This window comes from Echiichthys vipera (assembly GCF_963691815.1).
Source record: "Echiichthys vipera genome assembly, chromosome: 21".
NCBI classification, from domain to species: domain Eukaryota; kingdom Metazoa; phylum Chordata; class Actinopteri; order Perciformes; family Trachinidae; genus Echiichthys; species Echiichthys vipera.
The window spans coordinates 11,275,532-11,295,217 of record NC_139846.1 but is presented as its reverse complement, the minus strand read 5'-3'; the positions used below and the strand labels follow the sequence as shown (position 1 = coordinate 11,295,217).

The 19,686-nt window shown below is 39.2% G+C and overlaps 1 protein-coding gene across 3 annotated transcripts in view; it reads left to right on the top strand.

Annotated features, from left to right (window-relative positions):
* Positions 1-4,423: 4,423 nt before the first annotated feature.
* The window catches only part of rbm33a (RNA binding motif protein 33a), a 28,692-nt gene continuing 13,429 nt past the window's right edge, over positions 4,424-19,686 (top strand). For 2 of the 3 annotated variants that reach the window (XM_083936254.1, XM_083936252.1), the window contains exons 1-10: positions 4,424-4,575; positions 8,495-8,573; positions 10,625-10,673; positions 11,080-11,153; positions 11,283-11,574; positions 13,400-13,561; positions 14,136-14,304; positions 14,484-14,692; positions 16,154-16,475; positions 17,677-17,738. In XM_083936254.1, the coding sequence (XP_083792380.1) occupies positions 4,557-4,575; positions 8,495-8,573; positions 10,625-10,673; positions 11,080-11,153; positions 11,283-11,574; positions 13,400-13,561; positions 14,136-14,304; positions 14,484-14,692; positions 16,154-16,475; positions 17,677-17,738 (1,437 nt within the window). In that variant the 5' untranslated portion in view covers positions 4,424-4,556. The remainder of the gene's footprint in view (positions 4,576-8,494; positions 8,574-10,624; positions 10,674-11,079; positions 11,154-11,282; positions 11,575-13,399; positions 13,562-14,135; positions 14,305-14,483; positions 14,693-16,153; positions 16,476-17,676; positions 17,739-19,686) is intronic. The other variant, XM_083936253.1, reaches the window with a different exon arrangement.

Here is a 19,686-nt window from a genome sequence, read left to right as displayed (position 1 = left end):
TACCTGTGCATAAAGGGCTGTCTACTGGCAGACTGCAGAAGAAAAAACTTTCACAGCGTTCATCTTAAAATATATTTTTAGCTTAAGCTTGTGGCGACTCGTGGGCGAAGGCGTCTCAGGAGGAAAGCAAAAAAAAAAATCCCATTTCCAGCAGGCGTCTTTCTTGTAAATGTGTAAACAGATGTAAAACTCCATCTCCAAATTTTATCAATTTCAGACAGACTCCAGACAGTCTCCAAACGGGTACGTGCCTGCTTGTCTTTGCGCGTGCACGCCGAATGGCGCGAGAAGCAGTGATAACAGATCTAGAGTGACAGCGGGAGCAGCCAATGGCGAAGAGGAGCCGAATCTAGCATCCAGTCACAATGGCCGACAAGTACAAACTCCCCGCCCCTCTTCTTCCTCACCAGTCTGTTGACAGTGCACTGAATAAAACAACAGTCTGTGTTAAGCAGTTCATTGCGCTGAGATGTGGGTCACTGACCGCAGGTTATTCACTCCTTGCAGATGCATGGTATTATTTATTACAAAGACATCTTATTACCCAAGATATGTAAATACACCATACTATGTATTTATATATAGTATAAACTGGCGTTTAGTTGTTTTTATAAGAGATCTCAAAATATTTGGATTTTCATAAATTATGTTATTTTTTTACTGTACACTCAGGGAATATCAGTAAAACTGGTGCTGTTGTTTTTTTATTTCAAAAATGGCTGTGATGTGTTTTTGCAAATTAACTATTTATATAAATATAAAGTCTCTGCACAGATTTCCTTTGGCTAGTGTGTCATTTGTTTCAAATCACAAAAGCCACCAGTTACAACTACTAGTGATGTAGCAGCCATTGTGTCAATACATACACTACTTTGCACATGACTATACGGTTGACTGAAATTACTGAAATTACCGCAATGGTACTAGCATTTAGGTCTTTATCTATTTAACTGCATGGATGTTAAATGTATGTATGTATTTTAACTGCATTTTCTAGTTTATTAGATAGAACGATAGATAGATAGATAGATAGATAGATAGATAGATAGATAGATAGATAGATAGATAGATAGATAGATAGATAGATAGATAGATAGATAGATAGATAGATAGACAGATAGATAGATAGATACAGTAAATTACAATAAAAGCTAAGAATAGAGATCACTAAGACCTCCTTTACTGTAATATATATTGATAATGGACTGTACAATGATATTGCCCAGTAATATACTGTATATTAGTAGTGTAATTTAAATAAGCTAGTGGCATATGGTGCACATGCTGTACAGTATGGTGTAGGATTGTCCTCCAAAATAGACCAAAATAGAATAGATTCTCATCATAAAATATGCTCAGAATGGAAACCTCAAATTCCTGACCAGTTTCCAGTGAAAAATATGGAATTCAAACTCCAGTCTCCAATGTGTGACTGAAACAGACATCTACAAATCTGCCAAAAGCAAATTGAGTATTTTTAGATACTGTAATAGTCCTCGGTTATGACCACATGGTTACACATTCCTTTGACCTTCCCTCATTACGGAAACTGCTCCAATAGATAGTCTGCATCTGAACCATGTTTAATGGCTTTGAAAATTAACCGATCTTTAATTTACAAAATTGTCTATTACAGGTACAGTCCACATGCAGCTCCAGTATCACTTTCTCAAGACAGTTGCTGACCCTCACAAATTGACGGCAACAAATGTGTTGTTATAGCTGGTATTTGAATTCAATTTCAAGAATTCAAATTTCAAGGCATACCGACAAGTTTGTTGTAAAGAACCTCTGTCCTTTGGATGGAAAATAACAAGTCTTGTCTCCTTAGGCTTTGCACCCTTTAATTTGCATTGTTATGGAAAACCGCTGGATCTGGATAGGGCACAGAATCATTGAGGTCACTATAATAGAGTGTGACAGCTCCGTCTTTCACATTTATTTGGAAGTAAATTCAAAATTCCTGGGAAAGTGAATCCAGGGAGCCCAGAAATATCTCATACACCCTTGGAAACAGATGTTTAGAGTGAATATTTAATAAGGTGTGGAATACATATTGATATGAATGGCACCTGCATTCAATTCAAGGAAAACAAACTGGATACACAAGCTTGTGCACGTACATGCAGCATGAAAAGCGTGAGTTTGGGATGCTGACATTTTTTTTTTAAAGAAATTTTAGACAACATATTATAAAAAAGCAGCAGCCCTTGACATTTTTTAAGATTTTTTTTAACTTGTACACCACTACAAATATTGGCCCGATAACTCAAATGCAGCAATAACTTCACATTGGCCGACAAGGAAGTGTCTGGGAGCATGCAATACTGTGGACAAATTGATTTCCTATTGCTTTTAAATAGAAAAGGAAAACATTTGCCACCTCAACATCTTGTCTGTACAATCCCCACAGCCCATTTGAATTCACACACTGTCTTTCAAACCCTTTTACGCTTTCTCAAATTAAAAATCTCATGGCTGATCCCCTCTATCACCCTGGCTTTCAGATACTGACCTTGTGGTGATACAAAATAGCTTCTTCCTCACTGCGGGACCCCATAATGAGCCAATACAATGAGGCTTCAGTTCACTGCTCACCTCTCTTTGGTGTCTCTTGGGGTCTTTGTTGACATTTGTCAGCCCGGGAGGAATTTGGGGGTTAGGATTCTGCTGTCGTCAAGCTGTAGACTCAGACAACAACTTTGACCCCCAGACTTAAGCAGGAAAGAGGAAAAAACTTAGTCATATATATATATATTGATATACTTTGATGTTACAAGGAAGAAAAATCAAAGGAGTGACTGGTATAAAGATAAATCACCATTTTGATTTGCCAAATTTAATATATATTCAATAATATTTGCAAAAATGTAAAAGCACAAACTTTGACATATACAGTACATATGGTACATTTCCTGTAGCACTAAACTTGAAAACAAGAGTGGTCATTTATTTATTTTTATGTTAACAATTTTCAGCATCTGGTGCAAAGATCTCTTGCGCTATTAAACTTACCTCCAATGGTAAAAAAAAAAAAAAGGTGTGACTGGTTAGGGTGAGTTAAGTTCTGTCCATCCATACAGATGATTTATTCCTATGTCACCTCCACACACCTCTACACAAAATCTGACTTCTAAGCAGATCAGGAACTCATGAGCCCTGACTAGTGCCAGTAAACCCTGCATGATGATGGTCCCAACATAATACTGTACAGAATTGAAGGACCTGGGGAGAGGAGAGTAATCTGAGCCTGTGGGGAAGTTGACCCACTCTTTGTTTCTAGACAAAATTGGTCATGTGACCACACATCTTTGAAGAGTCATCGAATGTTACCTGTGATGGAGTGGGGCCCATAAAATAAGTTGCAAACAAATTTAAGTTAAAAAACAAACAAAAACATGCTCTTGTGTATGAGCAAATGCGTTGTGTTTGTTCTTACTTTAGGAAGTTACAACGTGAGGCTGTACTGTTAGCGTGAACTGCTGGATAATACAAATTTGTTAAAATGGTTTTGGTGGGGTGATGTGAGCCAAAACTACCATTTCCTTGCAGCTGGTTAATAGAGAAGCTACCACAAAATGACTAGATCTACATTGACTGTATCTGCAACTACAAACCCCTTTAAGCTTCCCTGGCACAATTTACCATGTGACTCAACTTACCCCTCATTTAGGGGCAAGAGACCACTTTTTTGGAAGGTCATATTCTGACAACTGAAATATATGTAGATATTAGAGACTTTAATGCCATGCCCTCATTTTAAAGAGGCCTGTAAAAACTGGCTCAACTCACTATGCTCTCCACACTAGCCAGAGTCAGAAATGTGCAGATGACTGTCATATTAATGGTGGCAACATGGCCTTTTTATTATTTTTGTATTTTTTGTCTTGTACTTTATAAAGCCACTAGTTGTACTCACATTAAAACAAGGGCCATGCAACATTTTGTAGGGTATCCTACTAAGTATGTGTATGTGTATTTGTATGTGTATGTGTATGTGTATGTGTATGCGTATACTGTATGTGTAGAAAAATGGTGTTTCCAGTTCTGCTGAGGTGTTAAGAAAGAATAATATAGTATATCCATAGCCTACCTGTGGGCTTACTATAATTTTTAAACCCATGCAAGAGAGAGGCTATAGGTCTAAGTTTCTTGATGAGCTTATAAATGGTTATACAATTTATTCCATTAGTGTTTATTTATAACCTATTCAATTTTACAACAAACGCATTTTTCAAAACAAACTCTTGCAATGGACTACATGCAGGCGAGGTGCACAGGGTATAATGTAATACTCACAAAGATCAGTCAGTGTGTTTACCTGACCTGTCAAAGCAGCTCGCTTTTGTGCAGCAATCCCCCACAATGCATCACCGCAGCAAACACAGCGCGGCCATGTTTATACCCTGGTCGTGAATGGGAATCACTGCCGCATAAGAAACTGCTCCCTTTTGCTAGTTTCGCATTTTTATCGTTAAAATTGTGAAATACTAAAGATTAAATGCACTCGCCTGTTTTGTAGAGTCAGATTCCAAAGCGGGACACGCCTTGTCACCATGACAACCAACGCTCAGGGTGAGTAAAGCCAGGCGGGGTTTTATCGACGATGCTAAAAAAGCTAAGTTGCTAAGTGAGCTAACATGGCTACCTAATGTTAACATGGTTCAAGAAAACACTTGACGGTAATACTTAGTTATTCAGTATATATACATAGTTGTCTAGTATACATACTGGACAACTGTGGTCAATCAACGCCATAACCTAATTGACTTTGCATTAAAAACAAACAAGGTGTCGGTTAAAAAGAAATAACGTTAAAGCTAGCGATACGTTAGCGGTAGCTTAGCACACTAATGCTATCTGTTATTAGTATGGTACAAGTTAACGTATATAGTGACATCCATGAGCGTGTTCGCTCCCGTTTGTTATGTTAAAACTGCTTTGGCTTTAACCGTTGCTGAAATTGTGTTTTAAAGGGAATAATGGCTCAAATTAAGACGGGCGTTTGAGCTCAAATGCAAGCTAGCGTTAAGCCACCGCCACAGCGTTGCTTACGGAAACTATCTGATTCCGCAGAAGGATATTATAATTTGGCTAATGCTTTAACTTAACAATGGTACCTAACATATGCTTTAGTAATAGTGTTTTTCCGTCCTTGTTGGGTTGGGACTAAACATACGGCAGCATCTTTGAGTGTGTATATGGGGGGCTCCAGTATATGACGCAGTTTACGCAATGTTTTTATTCCACATTTGCTTTGGCGTTTTTGATTAGCAATAGGCTGTAGTGGCTCTCAGGAGATTCTTGGCATGTCTATTCAGGTTACCGCCTTGAGTTGGTGAAATACATGTACCAAACCTGTGAACACATTGACTCACCAAAGGTGACACTACTGGGGTAGAGTTACAAGCAATATGACCATATAATTGATATTTTTCTGTATTAGCCAGAAATAAAATTACAAAATGTACACCATGCCCCCCCCCCCCCCCAACTCATATAGAATACCAATAATACTTAAAATAACCAGTTATTGATAACTGCCTGGATGCTAAAACTTGGTAAATGTGGCATGGTCATCTGATATGCGCTAAATGAATGCAAAAAGCAGACGTACATTTTGTCTTCAAAAATCATGCAACAGAAGGTTGCTTTTCCTAGCTGTCATCATGCATTTAAATGTCATCATCAGCCTGGTATGTCTGAGTAGGTCTTGAGTAACTCAAGAAAGCTGCAAGTGCAGACATGAAATGTTACACCAAAAGTTTTAAACTAAATCTTGGCTAGAGCCACAACCTCATGTTAAAGCTAGTATTATGCTTTTTTCTTTTAAAACAGTTGACATGTCACAGCAGCTGCAAAAAAGTGCATGTGGTGCAAATAATACATTTATAGATGGCCAAATTTTATGTAGGGTAATTGCTTTTGATTTCAGTGTCAGGTATTGTGCATGCTGGCTAGGAGTGGTTGGTATACCGGTTTTCTAATTGTCACCAATGTGTCACATGCTGCCAAAACATGTATTTTACAATACCGTCATTACAGTGAGTACACAAATTTAAGTTTTGGCACACTCTACTGCCCCGTGCGTGATAGCAGCTTGGTACATGCAGTGGTCCAGTACATATACATAATTGTTAAGAACATATAGTTGGTGTTTGTTAGAAAGAGAGAGAAAGCTGGAATCAATGTGCTGCGCGCAGCTCTGTAAGTGGAGTAGTACAAGAGGGATGAGTGGAGATTGTCCAAGATTTTATTGATGGCGGATGGCAGCAGATTCTCAGATGAAAAAAAAGTATATATATTTTGGTGGCCATTAATATGACTGGGTAGCCCGCCAAAGTAAAGTCTGTGTCCAAAACACTGTTTTATTGCTCAGATCCACATTGCTCAGCAATACAGTACGCTCACAACTCAAAACAACAGCATGGCTGTTACTACGGTAACTCTAAATTAACCTTCATTATGGGACAGGCTACGCTTCCAAAAACACATGTAGGCCTGTAACCTAATTTTCATCCGTATTTGGAGCAAATAAACACATTTTTCTTTTCTTCCTTGCATGGCCAATAAAGAACAACAAAATAATGTTATTCTGAGTTTGTTATCATTATTATTATTATTATTGTTGTTGGTCTTTTCCTTTTCTTTACATGTTTCTATTTATGTTGTTATTCTATTCACATGCTTGAAATAAATAAAAAAATAGAATAAATAAATAAAGTGAAATGGTTAAAACCATGTTTTAGTATGTGAGTATCCTTTTTAATTTAATGCTGTCACCCAGGTTGGGTCAATTCTATTGGTATTTCATTAGTAATCAGTGTTTGGCAGTAAGGAGCCACCACGGTGTTAGTAGTTTAACTAGATTTCACAATAACGTTGCTGTTTTCTGAATCAAATAGCTTAGCTCTTTTATTGTAACAGTAGTGCAGTAGCGTCCACCCAAGCTACATTTCCCCAAGCTCCCCAAGAGGATCAGTGATGCCATCACTGTACACGGACGTGTATGTAATGCTAGATAATTCTTTATCCACACACTTGTCACAGTGTAGCACGTTGCTAATCCAGGCTCATTTTACTGTAACAAGTATAGCATTAAAGCATGGTGGAGTTTGCAAGCTAGCTAAAAGCCAGTACGTTAGTTCGCTTGTTTTTCACAGTGACACCAGTGGTAGAAGCAGCAGGGTGTGTTCGCCAGTGATGGTCTGATACACAGTAAATTCATTAACTCACCAAACCTTGTAGGCTGTGGACAAAATTTAGACCTGTGTTGTCAATAAAAGTTGATGGATCTGATTGATCTCAGTATGCTTATGGGCATTGCACATATGCGTTCTTAGTCTATAAATATTTTTTTCTTTTTTTCTTTTTTTTTTAAGAGCTGTGTCAAGGACTTTTAGCCTCTGTATATGAGGCGCCTGCTCTATCCACTGATCCACCAGACGCAATATCTTTATTAAGACAATTTCAATATCGCCCAACCCTAGTGCACAACATAAACCTAGGATAAAGGGGAGCTGGGCAGTCGGCATGGCCACTACTTATCAATTTCAGTGGTTTGTGGGTGCCTGCACATGTTTGAAGAGCTGTGCCCTAGAAGCATGTAACAGGCCTTACTGGGACACTTGAATAGAATGACGCTGTCGTAAATATTAGTGGTAACAGGGTAACACTTGTTTTTCAAACTATGATAAGTCTGCTGTGAAAAAGGCCTAATCTCAGATCCAAGGAGCCCTAGGAACTGAACTTAGAAATTCAATCACAAAGCCAGTGCCTCTGCAATCAACTTTATTAAAGTAAATGTAGCAGAATTGTTATTGTCAGATGTATCTTGGCTATAAATGTCAGTTTTTTTTATTGCTTACATCATTGTATTCTACCACATAGCATGCCTTTTTGTTCAATGTATGCCCATTTTTTTTTACCTTAGAGATTTGTGACTTTGAGGGAAGTAAGGGTTTCCCTTTGGCTGATCTTTTCTTCTGGTATCTGTGCTCCCGTTGGTAGCCAGTGTACCAAATTTGAGAAAGTGGCAATATTTGGAAAACCTATTATAACTGAATGCATGGGGTACGTGATGCTTAAGGATTGTTGTTGCTGATTGCTGTATCAGCTGATGATCAAACAGCAATAGGAGGTGTGGCAGGTGCTGTGATAACTGTCATTGAGGATTAAATTGATAACAAATAATCTCTGGCAATGCAAAAATGTAAATGCTTAAAACTTATAGACTTAAAACTATACTGCAAAGCAGGCCAATCTTTAGTTTCATGTATGATAAATAACCACACGAAAGCCATGCAAAAGATGTGTTTACCATTCTCTACAGTATACCATGCTGTTTGTGAACAAGTTGTTAATTCAACAAGTAGGTGGGCTTATAGTCTCTGTACATCTCAAATTGTGCAGGCCAGTAGCACAGCTTAATATCTACCTATGAGGATGGTAAATAAAATATTGCTTTGTAAGCAAAACTGCCTTTCTGTTGCAGATTGTGACTTCGATGAATATGACAAACCAGGTGCCGAGCGGTCACGCAGGAGGAGAGGTGAAGATGACGACCTAGAAAGGTAACTGCTCTTTTTAAGTTCTTATTTTTCTGGACAGAAAAAGTCGAAGTAGAGTACTGAAGTGTAGGCTTTAAGTCATAACCTACTAAGGTGGTAAAATCAAGACGGGTCTAATGCAGCATAATACTCCTATCTTCCTATAAACAAACACCTCACTACATTGTCAAAACTATTTATCTACAAATCTGTTTCCACTTTGAAGTTTTCAATATCATTCCATTAGGGCTGAAACAATTACTCGAGTAAATCGATTACAAAAAAGCATGGAGGCAAAATCTATCAATGATTCGATTCATTTCTATCTTGCGCGTTATGTGGCCTGTTCAGCGCAGGGGTCATTGTTCCACACAGACCGTTTTTTGTGGACGCACACCACTACATCCGGAAAAGGCAGAGGATCATCTCACACATGATGTGTCTGCTGTTAACTTAACTCTTATACCACATCAGCACAACATCGATGATTCAGCGTCTGAGCCCAAAGCAGCCTGTTACTAACGCCACTTCACCGAGCGCCGCTGTCCCGGTTTAAGGATGGCGATAGACAGATAGTGACTGATAAACAGGAAGAGAATGTGTAATGTTAGCTGTCCTCCTGAATGCCTCTATGTTTAGTTTTTTTATGAATGTTAAACATAACATCACCTACTTGATCAGTCCTTATAGTTTTGTTTGAGGAAATGTGTCAGTGGGGTTTTGTACGTTGCTTGTTGTTACGGTAAAAGGAAGAAAGCTACTTGCTCCTCTTGATGATATCTATCGTTAATTCATTTTCTAAATGATCTATTTATCTTTGAAACCTGTTTGAGTAAACACATGCGTCAGGTAGAATTTTATGCGCCACAAATGAATGCAAATTATAATATATTTTTACACAAAATTATTTTTTTTCATCCGATTAATTGATGGAATAATCAGTAGAATACTCAATTACAAAAAGATTCGATAGCTGCAGCCCTACATTCCACAATCCAATGGCATGAAAAAGTAGCTTAAGAAGTAGAATACTTGTCTCATCCCATGAAGGAACGCTTAATAATTCAGTTTATCTGTATCAATACTAGAGATGTTCCTCATGACTTATTTGCCTGACATTTAAATGGAAGTTAAATCTTAAGACTAGTTGATTCTAAAAGTAAGAAAACACTCACAAAACAGTCAAAATTGATCACAACATATCTATAATCACATTTTTCAATAACCACATTTTTCAATAACCACATCTAGTATTTTAAATGCAGCTGAAATCAGTAACGTTATTTCCTCAGTGTGCGCCTCACAAACCCAGTGTATGGCATTTAATGAAACGCCAGCGGGAACTGTAGTCTAAGAAAAGTCATTGTTTGGCATCGCTTATACAATTAGTTACGCTGCGTGCACGTTTAATTAATCTAGCTGTATGGTGTTAGCCCACTTCATTGATAATGTTATTGATAGCATGCTAGCATTTCTGGTAGCTAGCCAGCCGCGTGCCAATCCAGTCAGTCAGAAGAGAACCAGACTGACTTCTGAACCCAGCCGCTATTTCGGAAAGAGGAGGTGATGGTGATGGTGGTGATGGTGGTGGTGGTGGTGTTAGGGGCCAGGAGAATGTGACCTGGTGGAAAGGAGTCGGGAGCGACTGAGCTTCTTGTTTGGATTCGGCATACTAGACGATGAAATGGCTTATTGTTTCCCCTCTACTTTTTGTTTATTTTGTTTAACAGTGTAGCAATTGTGTACACTAATAAAATAATAATAATTCTAATAATACGTTATTTTTCGGGCCAACTAGCGAATGTAGCATTGTTTTAACGACTAATTGCGCACCTCCCTAATCCATACCAATCTCTAATACACAATTTACTTTATAGGGTAACATAAATATAGTTATAATTTTCTGTGAAGGATGTGAATAGTCACACACAAAGATCACTTGATATACCTCGCTGGGATGTATAGTAAAACAAGCACCTTATCATTGCATAATAACATCAATTGTAAATAGACATAACACTGCACTATTATCTGACTCACTGCACTTATTATTGGTTGTTGTTTCTCCTTAAAAGTGATTTGGAAGAGGATTTATTGGAGGAGGATTGGCTGTCGGGTAAAAAGGTAAGATAATACAATCTCTCACATATTTGTTTGTCTTGACTTTGTAATGGTGCCAAACAACACTTGGCTTGTCAGTGGGGTTTCTCTGCTTACAAACAGGAAACGGAAAATATTATCCAAAACATTGGGTGTTGGTAGAACATTTAGAACATAGAAGTGAACAGTTGACTTGTAGCAGGTGGCTCCTCTGCAGGGGGAGCTGTTGATGTGAACCAGGAGGAAGTACAGTGGACAAAAAAGAACTGTGTTGACCTGCCCAGATTGCCTTCACCACATGGGAATAGAGCATCCTTTGGGGTTGGAGGTGGTCCCCTGCCCCCACACCTCATGCACGGACAAACACAACTGAGGAAGAGGAGAATGCTATTTTAAAGTACACAGTCATGTTTCTTTATTATTGTTTCAGAATCCCTCAGAAGTGTCAGATGAAGAGCTGAATGATGACCTCCTACAAAGTGATGATGAAGATGTAAATATTAGGTAAGCCAATATCAAAAGAACCATGTGTGTACCATGTTTTTAATGTTTTCAGTTATAAAGCTGATATGAAGCATATTTCACTTCTGTTTTCTGCAAAGTCCCAATGTATATTTGTTTGTTTGTTTTCAGTGGTCAGGATGTGAGCCTCAATGCCACATACACCTTGGGTGCATCCTATGACCAGCAGGACAACTTGCAGGAAGCAGACTACACAGATGACGTTGTGAACCTGGGTGCAGAAGGCTGTGAAGAAGGGGATGTAGAAGAGGGGGGTTACCAGCAAGAGGGGGAAGAGTACACACAGGAATACAGCCAAGATAGCAACACAGACCAAAAGGATTACACTGGAGAGGGCGACGATGGCTACCAGGATGAAGTGCTAGACATCCAAATCAATGAGCCTATAGATGGTGAATTTCAAGTGAGTTCTCACATTTGCTTACACACACACACACACACACACACACACACACACACACACACACACACACACACACACACACACACACACTCCCTTGCCTGTCAAACTCTATTGTATCCAAGAGATAATATCACATTTCTTGTGTTGGTAAGGGGACAGTCAGGATTGAAAATCTATTCAGCAGAAGGAGATGTTGCTTGACGTTTTTGGGCAGGAGAGGATTAGATTCATTATCACTTTCTGCCAGTTAATTTCTCCATCTTGCTGACAAAGTTTGTGTTGACAGCTTGTTTGGAATGAGGTAATGCTCTGCTGTCACCTCCAAATCCCTGTGCCATTGTGACCTTGGGCCCTGTATCTTTGGGGGAGTAAGAAGCTGCTTTGTGTTGGGTAGATGTGCTGCCAATCGGCGGAGGTTAATGTGGGGGGCTTTTATCTCAGGCTTTAGACTGGATCTGATAAAGTCTCATGCAGGTGAAAAGATTATTGACCTTCCTGAGGACACCCTATACAGTTTTCTAATGATTGATGCGAGTTTCCCTTTTATTCGCTTCCCTTCCCTCTTAGCCAGGTCTAAGAGGATCAAAGATAAGACCAGATCCATGTGCAAATGTCCGTTATGGTCCATTTACCAAGGTGTGATGGTGTTTGGCACCTGACAGAGATATATTGGCCTACCTCCTTTCTCCAAACAAAGATAAGATGTTGACCTTCTTACTGAGGGTGTGCAGCACAAGTGGATGCCTATTTTGGAATTTGGGAAATGTCTGCAGATGTAGATTGTGTATTTGTATTATGTGTAATAACGGTTTACAAGGTCACTAAACTGCCCGGCCTTGACATTTTGCTCACCATGGTATTCATTGAGTACTATGTGGAACAGTTTAAAGGATTAAGCTGTTGTGTTCCCTTGGGGTAGCCTGTCCATCCGTCTGGTTTGCTGAGAGGGTTTTTTTCGTTTCTGCATTAATATGTGCTGCTGTTTGGCAGGTTAATGGAGCGCAACACCAAACACCACTGTGTGACCTACAGTCTGACCTTATTTAGCAATTACTTTTTTCTAGAGTGTTATTATAGAATGTTTGAATCACTGGCAACTCCTTTAGTAGTAGCAGGAGCTTATGGATTGATATGGTTTGCTGGTATGGCAGATATTTGTACTTGGGAAATTTTTATTGCATCATGACTTGAACTTAAATTTTCCCATGGAATAGTAAAAACTGATTTGTCATCTCTGTGAATGTTTATGTCTGTGGGATGCTTTTAGCATGGAATCGTGAACTTACAGTGCGGCCAATAACTGAGTGATTTGCAAGGAGTCAGTCAATGATTTTTTTCACCATCATTGAACTGGGGAGGAGTGCTTTTATCCGTGCCTGCATTTCTGTATATCATGTCAAACATTTACATCTCATTGAATTTCAAATGCTGTCAGGAATAGTAATGAAGTCTTGCTCCCACTGTTATGGTAATTTAGCTTGTGAAGGGGGGGTTACATGGTGTCTCCTCCAAACCCTTTCCATAACATTTTAATGTTTGCCTATCTTTGTATGATTTCTGTTGTTTTTTCGTAAACAAAAGGGTCAAAGTTTTATCTGTCTAAACTACAGTTACTCACAGGTATATCATAATTAAGCCCACTTGTATTTATTGTAGGCATTGAAATTAGATTTTTTTTACAGCATCGCATAAAAAATATTTTTCATTTTCAACAGACACTAAATGGTTCCAGCAATGACTGAAATTGTCGGCCATTGCTGATCCTTATGGAAGCTTTGTTACCACTTTAACTGATCAATACGTATTATCTATGTGATCTTTAAAGGATGATGAATACCAAACCTCCTATGGTGATGAGTGTCTGGGTGAGCATGGAGTCCAACAGGAAGAGGTCCCCCAGGAGCAGGAGGAGGTAGGGGGAGAAGAGCAGCAGGAAGAGGAGGAGAAAGACAGAGCCGAGGGCTCTCAGGTCTTTGACACAGATGAGGTATGAAGACACCCGCCATACAACATCTTACACTTTTTTTGCATTTGCATTTTGTTCTATATCTGCTGTTGAAACTCAGCAGAAGTTAAGTTTCAAAAAGCAATTTGGTAGTTTTTTTTTTATTTTCATTCATGCATAATGTTTGAATAATGACGTTCATTGTTAAATGTCGATCTCTAAAGATTATTTTCATAATCGATTAAACAGCTCTTTCTCAATTCATCAGTTAATTATTATCACAATTTCCCAAAACTCAAAATGCCATCTGCATGATGTCTTGTCCAACTCTGTCCAAAATCCAAAGATATTCGGCGTAATATTATAGAAGACTGAGAAAGCCAGAAAATATTCACATTTTAGAAGTTGTGACCAAACAATTTTTGGCATTTTTGCTTAAAAAGTGAATTAAAACTGTATATTGTTTGGCAGATTTAAATATTTCAATCAACTAATGAATGAATAGGGTAATTGTTTCAGCTCCAGAGATTTTGCGATGCACTGCAAATCATGATGACGTTAAAGCCCATTGTAACGAACTGTGACTTTTGTTCTTAACCTCTCAAAATGTCCTCAGGTTGAAAATGAAGCTGTGCCTGAAGAAGAAACAAAGGAGGACTCTGACGAGGAGGACGAGGAAGATGAAGAGTCTGGTCGCTTACGGTTCAAATCTGAGAGAAAGGATGGCGCTGTTGTGCGGTTGGCTGATGCAGGCAGTAACAGGAGGAGTATCCCTGAAACACTAGGTACAAATTAAAATGGCTGGCCTTCGTCCAGTAACAACAAGAGTGTATACTAAAATGTTTTCTGATGTTAAATCTTGCTGCCCTACGCTGTAATAGTTTACATTACTTTGGGCATGAATCTGTATTTTATACCAAGTTTTCTACCAAGTGCTCTGTTTCTCTGTTTTGCCTATCGTTAGAGCTGTCAGAGAAGGCAAAGCAAGATCTGATGCAATTCGAGGAACAAGAACGACAAAAGAGGCAAAACCGATATGGAGGCCGAGGCATGCGTGGAGGAATGCGTGGAGGCAGAGGAAGAGGAGGATTCCCACCTTTCGGAATGGTCGATTTTAGGGGAGGAAACCGAGGAAGAATGATTGACCACAGGCTCCCCCTGATGGGCATGCAGGTAAACCCTTGTACCGTCATCCACCTGAAGACTTTTAAAGGGATAATCCTTTTGGCTACAATGAGTAATGCATCACTCAGTCCTGAACCACTCCTCTTGAAGAGTAGCTGAAGAGAGCATAAGAGCTCCACTGGATAAGATGATTTGAAATGGCTTGACTTTTTACCGTATTCGTCACAGTACAACAAGGATGGGTGTCTTTGTACTTGACATGTGTTTTGTTCGCTGCTTCTCTCCACTATCTAAGACCTCCAAAGCTATGGGCGTTTGTGCATGACAAAAGTCAAAACGCACTGCTTCCCCGTATCTATGTTGATATATGGATTATAGCAAATCATTTGGCAGTAGTCCACTTAGACAGTATTATACTAAATTAAATTTGTTCTTTGCCCAGGATTTAGTTTCTTGTGGGCTTTTATTATTAGATATCACTCCAAGCATTTAATCCTTTGATTTACATGGCTCATCAGTTCATACAAGACCTTTTGAAGGTCTAGAGGAAAAAGTCACTTTGAATATGTAACCCAAATGAAAAGAATTAGTGGTGTTGATCTTCAGTAACACAGTGGAAAGTTATCAGATTTCGGAACTGGGCCAGGTCTAGTTGTTACCATAATCACTTCTTATTAATTGTGACGTTTAAGATACCACATTTCCATTTTTTATGTTTTTTATCACTGAAATATGTATTTTTACCAAGGCTACATGTACAAAAATGCACAAAAACAAAACTATTACACATGCATAATAAATGACTAATATAACTTTCTGTTAAGGCGATTGTTCTCAAGGCTGCGTGACATTTCACTCCAGCTCTGCATTATTTTGTTTTTTTTAAATTTAATGATAATCGGCTTTAAAATTCAAAACAAAACATCAACACTGGAAATGAATATTTAATGACAGATGGACGATATGCCAACACCACAAACATTCTGCTGACTGCTGTTAATGAGCTTGTACTTTTACAACATACTGAATGTTTAAGCACTTGACTAATTTGGTCACTGGCATGTTTGTTTCTTTGTTTTTGTTTGGTAGCTTAAATGGATAGACTGGCCAATTATCAAGCACCCATTTGAAACTTCACTTGACAATATAATTATTGTTCATTTATCAGTTTGGGCATCCTTGGTTGATATATTCCGATGATAGCAGACGGCTGACTCTTTCTTTTTCTTAACAGCTGTAGCGTGCTTTAAAAAAAACAAGATGGTGAGCTCACCAGGGTTTTATGTCACTTGTACAGATTCTAAAAGAACACCTACTTTTAATCTTAAGGGGGACATACCATTAAAATACTTTAGGATACAATCTTCAATTTCGCTTGTAAATTGACTTGTTGATGTGTCCTCACATGACTGCAAGCAGTGATATTAGTATCTAACCGGGAAAGAAATGTGTTTTGACAGGTTGTTTTGGTCTTCCCTCCTCTCCGTTTCCCCATTTCTTTCCAATTAGCAGCCATCTCTCCGAATGCCTCTTCCTCATCAGCCTCACCAGCAACAATTGCACTCCCAGCAGCACCACCCTTCACGTCCAAGAGGACCTCCACCCTTCCAAGACCATGGACGCCCACTGGCCCAGCAGCCCCTTCAGCCCCTCATCCCCCCGCACATGGCTCACCGCTCCCCGCCGTTGCGGCCCCAGATGGAGCCACCACCACGAATCATGAGTTCCCCACCAGCCAACTTCCCCCAGCATCACCAACAGCAGCCTCCACAGCCAAAAAACATCCACATCAACCCCCATTTCAGAGGCCCGACATCATCCTCTGTACAAGGTGAATTAATCCACTATCATTTAAGTGCTTTCTATTATGTAGTTTTTACAATGGTAAAAGTTATGCCTCCTCTGCATTAGCAAGAAAAGATGGATCAAACCAAGCCCTCCTAATGATACAAAAGCAGCTTGAAAAAGACTGATTTTTTTTGTGCTGTGTCTTTAAATTTATTATTTTGGTCTTCAGCAAGTAAAGCGGTTGGCTATAAACTAATGTGCCAGTCCCATATTAGTCACTGTCATGTCTGCATGAAGACAAATAAATACAATAGATATTTTTACTTTCAAAATTATTTCTCTAAGATTCATAATCTAAATTCTGATAATGAAAATCATAATTTATTTTTATCATAATTGTGCAACCCTAGTAAATCAGTAAAATGCTCAGTTGAGGTGCATGTTATGGCTGGCAGTTATTACACTGTCCTGAAAGGTGTCTGGATTAGAATGTCATTTTGCTGTTTGGTTGAATGACAAGTGAATAGCTCTCTCAGCCAGTAATGGGTTTATCCTCCATTTTTCTTCTGGCAGCATCACCATTTCATTCCCTGAGATGGGTTTATCTGGCCTGTCTGTACAGGCCAAGATTGAAATTTTGTTAGCAAAGCATGTTAGAGTGCATATGTGTATTGGGTTTTGGTTTTGCAACTATGAAGAAGACGTGTTCTGGAAAATTAGGGAATGCATGCATGCGTGTGTGTGTGTGTGTGTGTGCGTGTGTGTGCACATGTTTGTATGTATGTCTATGTATATTTATTTATATATTCATTTAAGTGATGGTTCCAGTTGAATGTTTTCCAGTTGCAGATGTTGACATACAATTATAGTAACCCTTATTTTGAAGCAGTATTCCAGCAATAGGAAAATCCAGTTGATTGATTTATATTGTGCCAAATGTTGTCAAACAGCAAATATCTTATTAATTTCTATCGGTTGAGTTTGGTAAATTATTATTATTGTGATACATTTGATATTTCCTTGAGCTCCCTGGTCCGTGCCCAGCTGTGTAAAGATGTGAGGAGCAATTCTAATATAAAATATAACATGTATGTCTGGGCAACAGCCTTTAGCATGGAGATGTCTAATGGGCTCCCCCCTATCACCACCCTCTTTCTGCCTACTGCCCCTCATTTTCATTTCTCTCCCCCTCCTCCATCTGCCCCCCTTTCTCTTGCTCTCTCTCTCTCTCTCTCTCATTGCAGTGCCCTTGATGCCTCCTGCTCAGAGCCAGCCCAGACCTGCTGTGGGTCCTCAGAGGTTCCCTGTGAGTAGCAGCTGCTCCTCTCCCTCCCTTTCGCCTCACTTTCTCCCCCTCTCCACACGGTTAGCGTCCCTTTTTGTGAGGGCAATATCATTACGCCAATTAGACTGCCTGCCCTGGCCAAATACTGTTAAAGTAAATCTGTAAACACCGATACGAGTCTGGCTGCACAACTGGAAATGCGTGATAGGGGCTTTAGGCAGTAGACTTTTAGAGGTCGAGGCTGCAGTGGCAGGACTTAGTTAGCAACTCTTCATGGATGGGCTGAGGCTCAGACTAGTCAGCTTGGCACATAATGGAATTGTGAAACCAGGATATACTGCCAGTTAAAATTCACTTTCCACAAGTTTGTGTCCCAAAGGCAAAGAGACCTTTTTGAACGGTATTTGAATTAATGAAACATGCTGGTAGTTCGATAGGGCTGGGGTGAGCTTCTTGCCTTTTTGCACCATATATTCCAAGGGCTAAATTTCACGTCAGAGAAAAAGAATCTTAAGTCAGTGATTTCCTGCACGAAAAGGTCCTTTATTTCACTCACAAAGAACCCATCCAGGGGATGACGGAAATGCCTTTAAAGTAATTACTGTAGTGAGGGAAAAGGCTCGACAGCAAGTCAGCCAAAGTGCCTCAAGTTACTCCGTCCTTCTAGTTAATGATGCCCAGGCATCAGGTGTTGCGGGTACTGACTGACATCTTCCTGGAAAGTGCATTTTATATGGATTTATGCAAATGAGCCATTGGAAAATAGCTGCATCCAATTGCATTCATGTGGATTTTTTCAACCCTGTTGCCAAATGAGCCAAGCTTTCACATAGAGCCAATCTTTGTCCAAAAAGCAATATTTTTTATTTACTTCTTTTCCAACCTTCAATGTCAGTATCCTGTAATTCCTGTTCCCTGAGGTCTGTGATTGAACTAGATATTGATAGCACAGTAGCAGGGAGCTGTTTTGACTTATCAGACAGTAGAGGGTTGGAAGGATATGCAGACAACTGGGCTGATGAATAGCATAGTGTAGGATTCCCCAGCTGTCAATCGCGTTTAGGCTGCTGTTGCCAAGGACACAATTTGAAATGCAGGTGACATACCAGCCGGCAACATTCCATTTACCAGTGGGCACCTGATTACTCATGATTATCATACATTATCATCCCATCAAATTTAATTGTTAAAAGGCCGTGCGAATGGGGGGTCATAGCCTCTAGTTATACTGCATAAAAATTTTGCTGGTGGAGAGTGGTTTTGAAATATTAATCTCTGTGCCAATTAAAGTTATTAGGATATTTAATCTGTTTAGATAATTACATTCAGTTTAACCACAATATAGAGATGCCACCAACCACACTATTTGGAGATGTTGTCAGTAAGGGCTGCATTTTCTAGTAGTTATTACTCATATACACATTTTTGAAATCCTTTATTTCTTGTTGCGCATGTTGATAATTTATTTCTTCAGTGATGGTAATTGGTAGCAGTCACAGCTCCTTACCTTTTCTGTGAACAGCACCATATCCCGAAAACAAAGAATATGCTTCAGTGCCTACAGTCTGTATAAGTATTAGCCCCCTTCCATTATATTTTTCTTGGTTATCCCTTCAGTGCTGAGAACTACCCTAGCATCAGTGGCCTATAGAGCAGCCTGTAGCCTGTTTATCAGGATTAAATGTGAGAGGATGAGCTGTGTTATTTGAGAGGTATTATATGGACACCAGAGTCCTCATTGTGCAAACCTGCCTGTCTGACCTTTTTAGAAAAGTATGATTGCGCCCTCATTGTGATCCCCTTTCTTTGTAAGCCCCTTTGATTAACTTTCTGTTAAGCAAGTTTTTGGGACTCTGGCCTTCTAGCTTTCTAACACCTCTCTTCTCTAAATACAGCTACGCAGCAGTGGAATAAAGATGGATTAAGCCTTGATAGCATCTTAAGTAATTTACAATAGGCTTGGAGGACA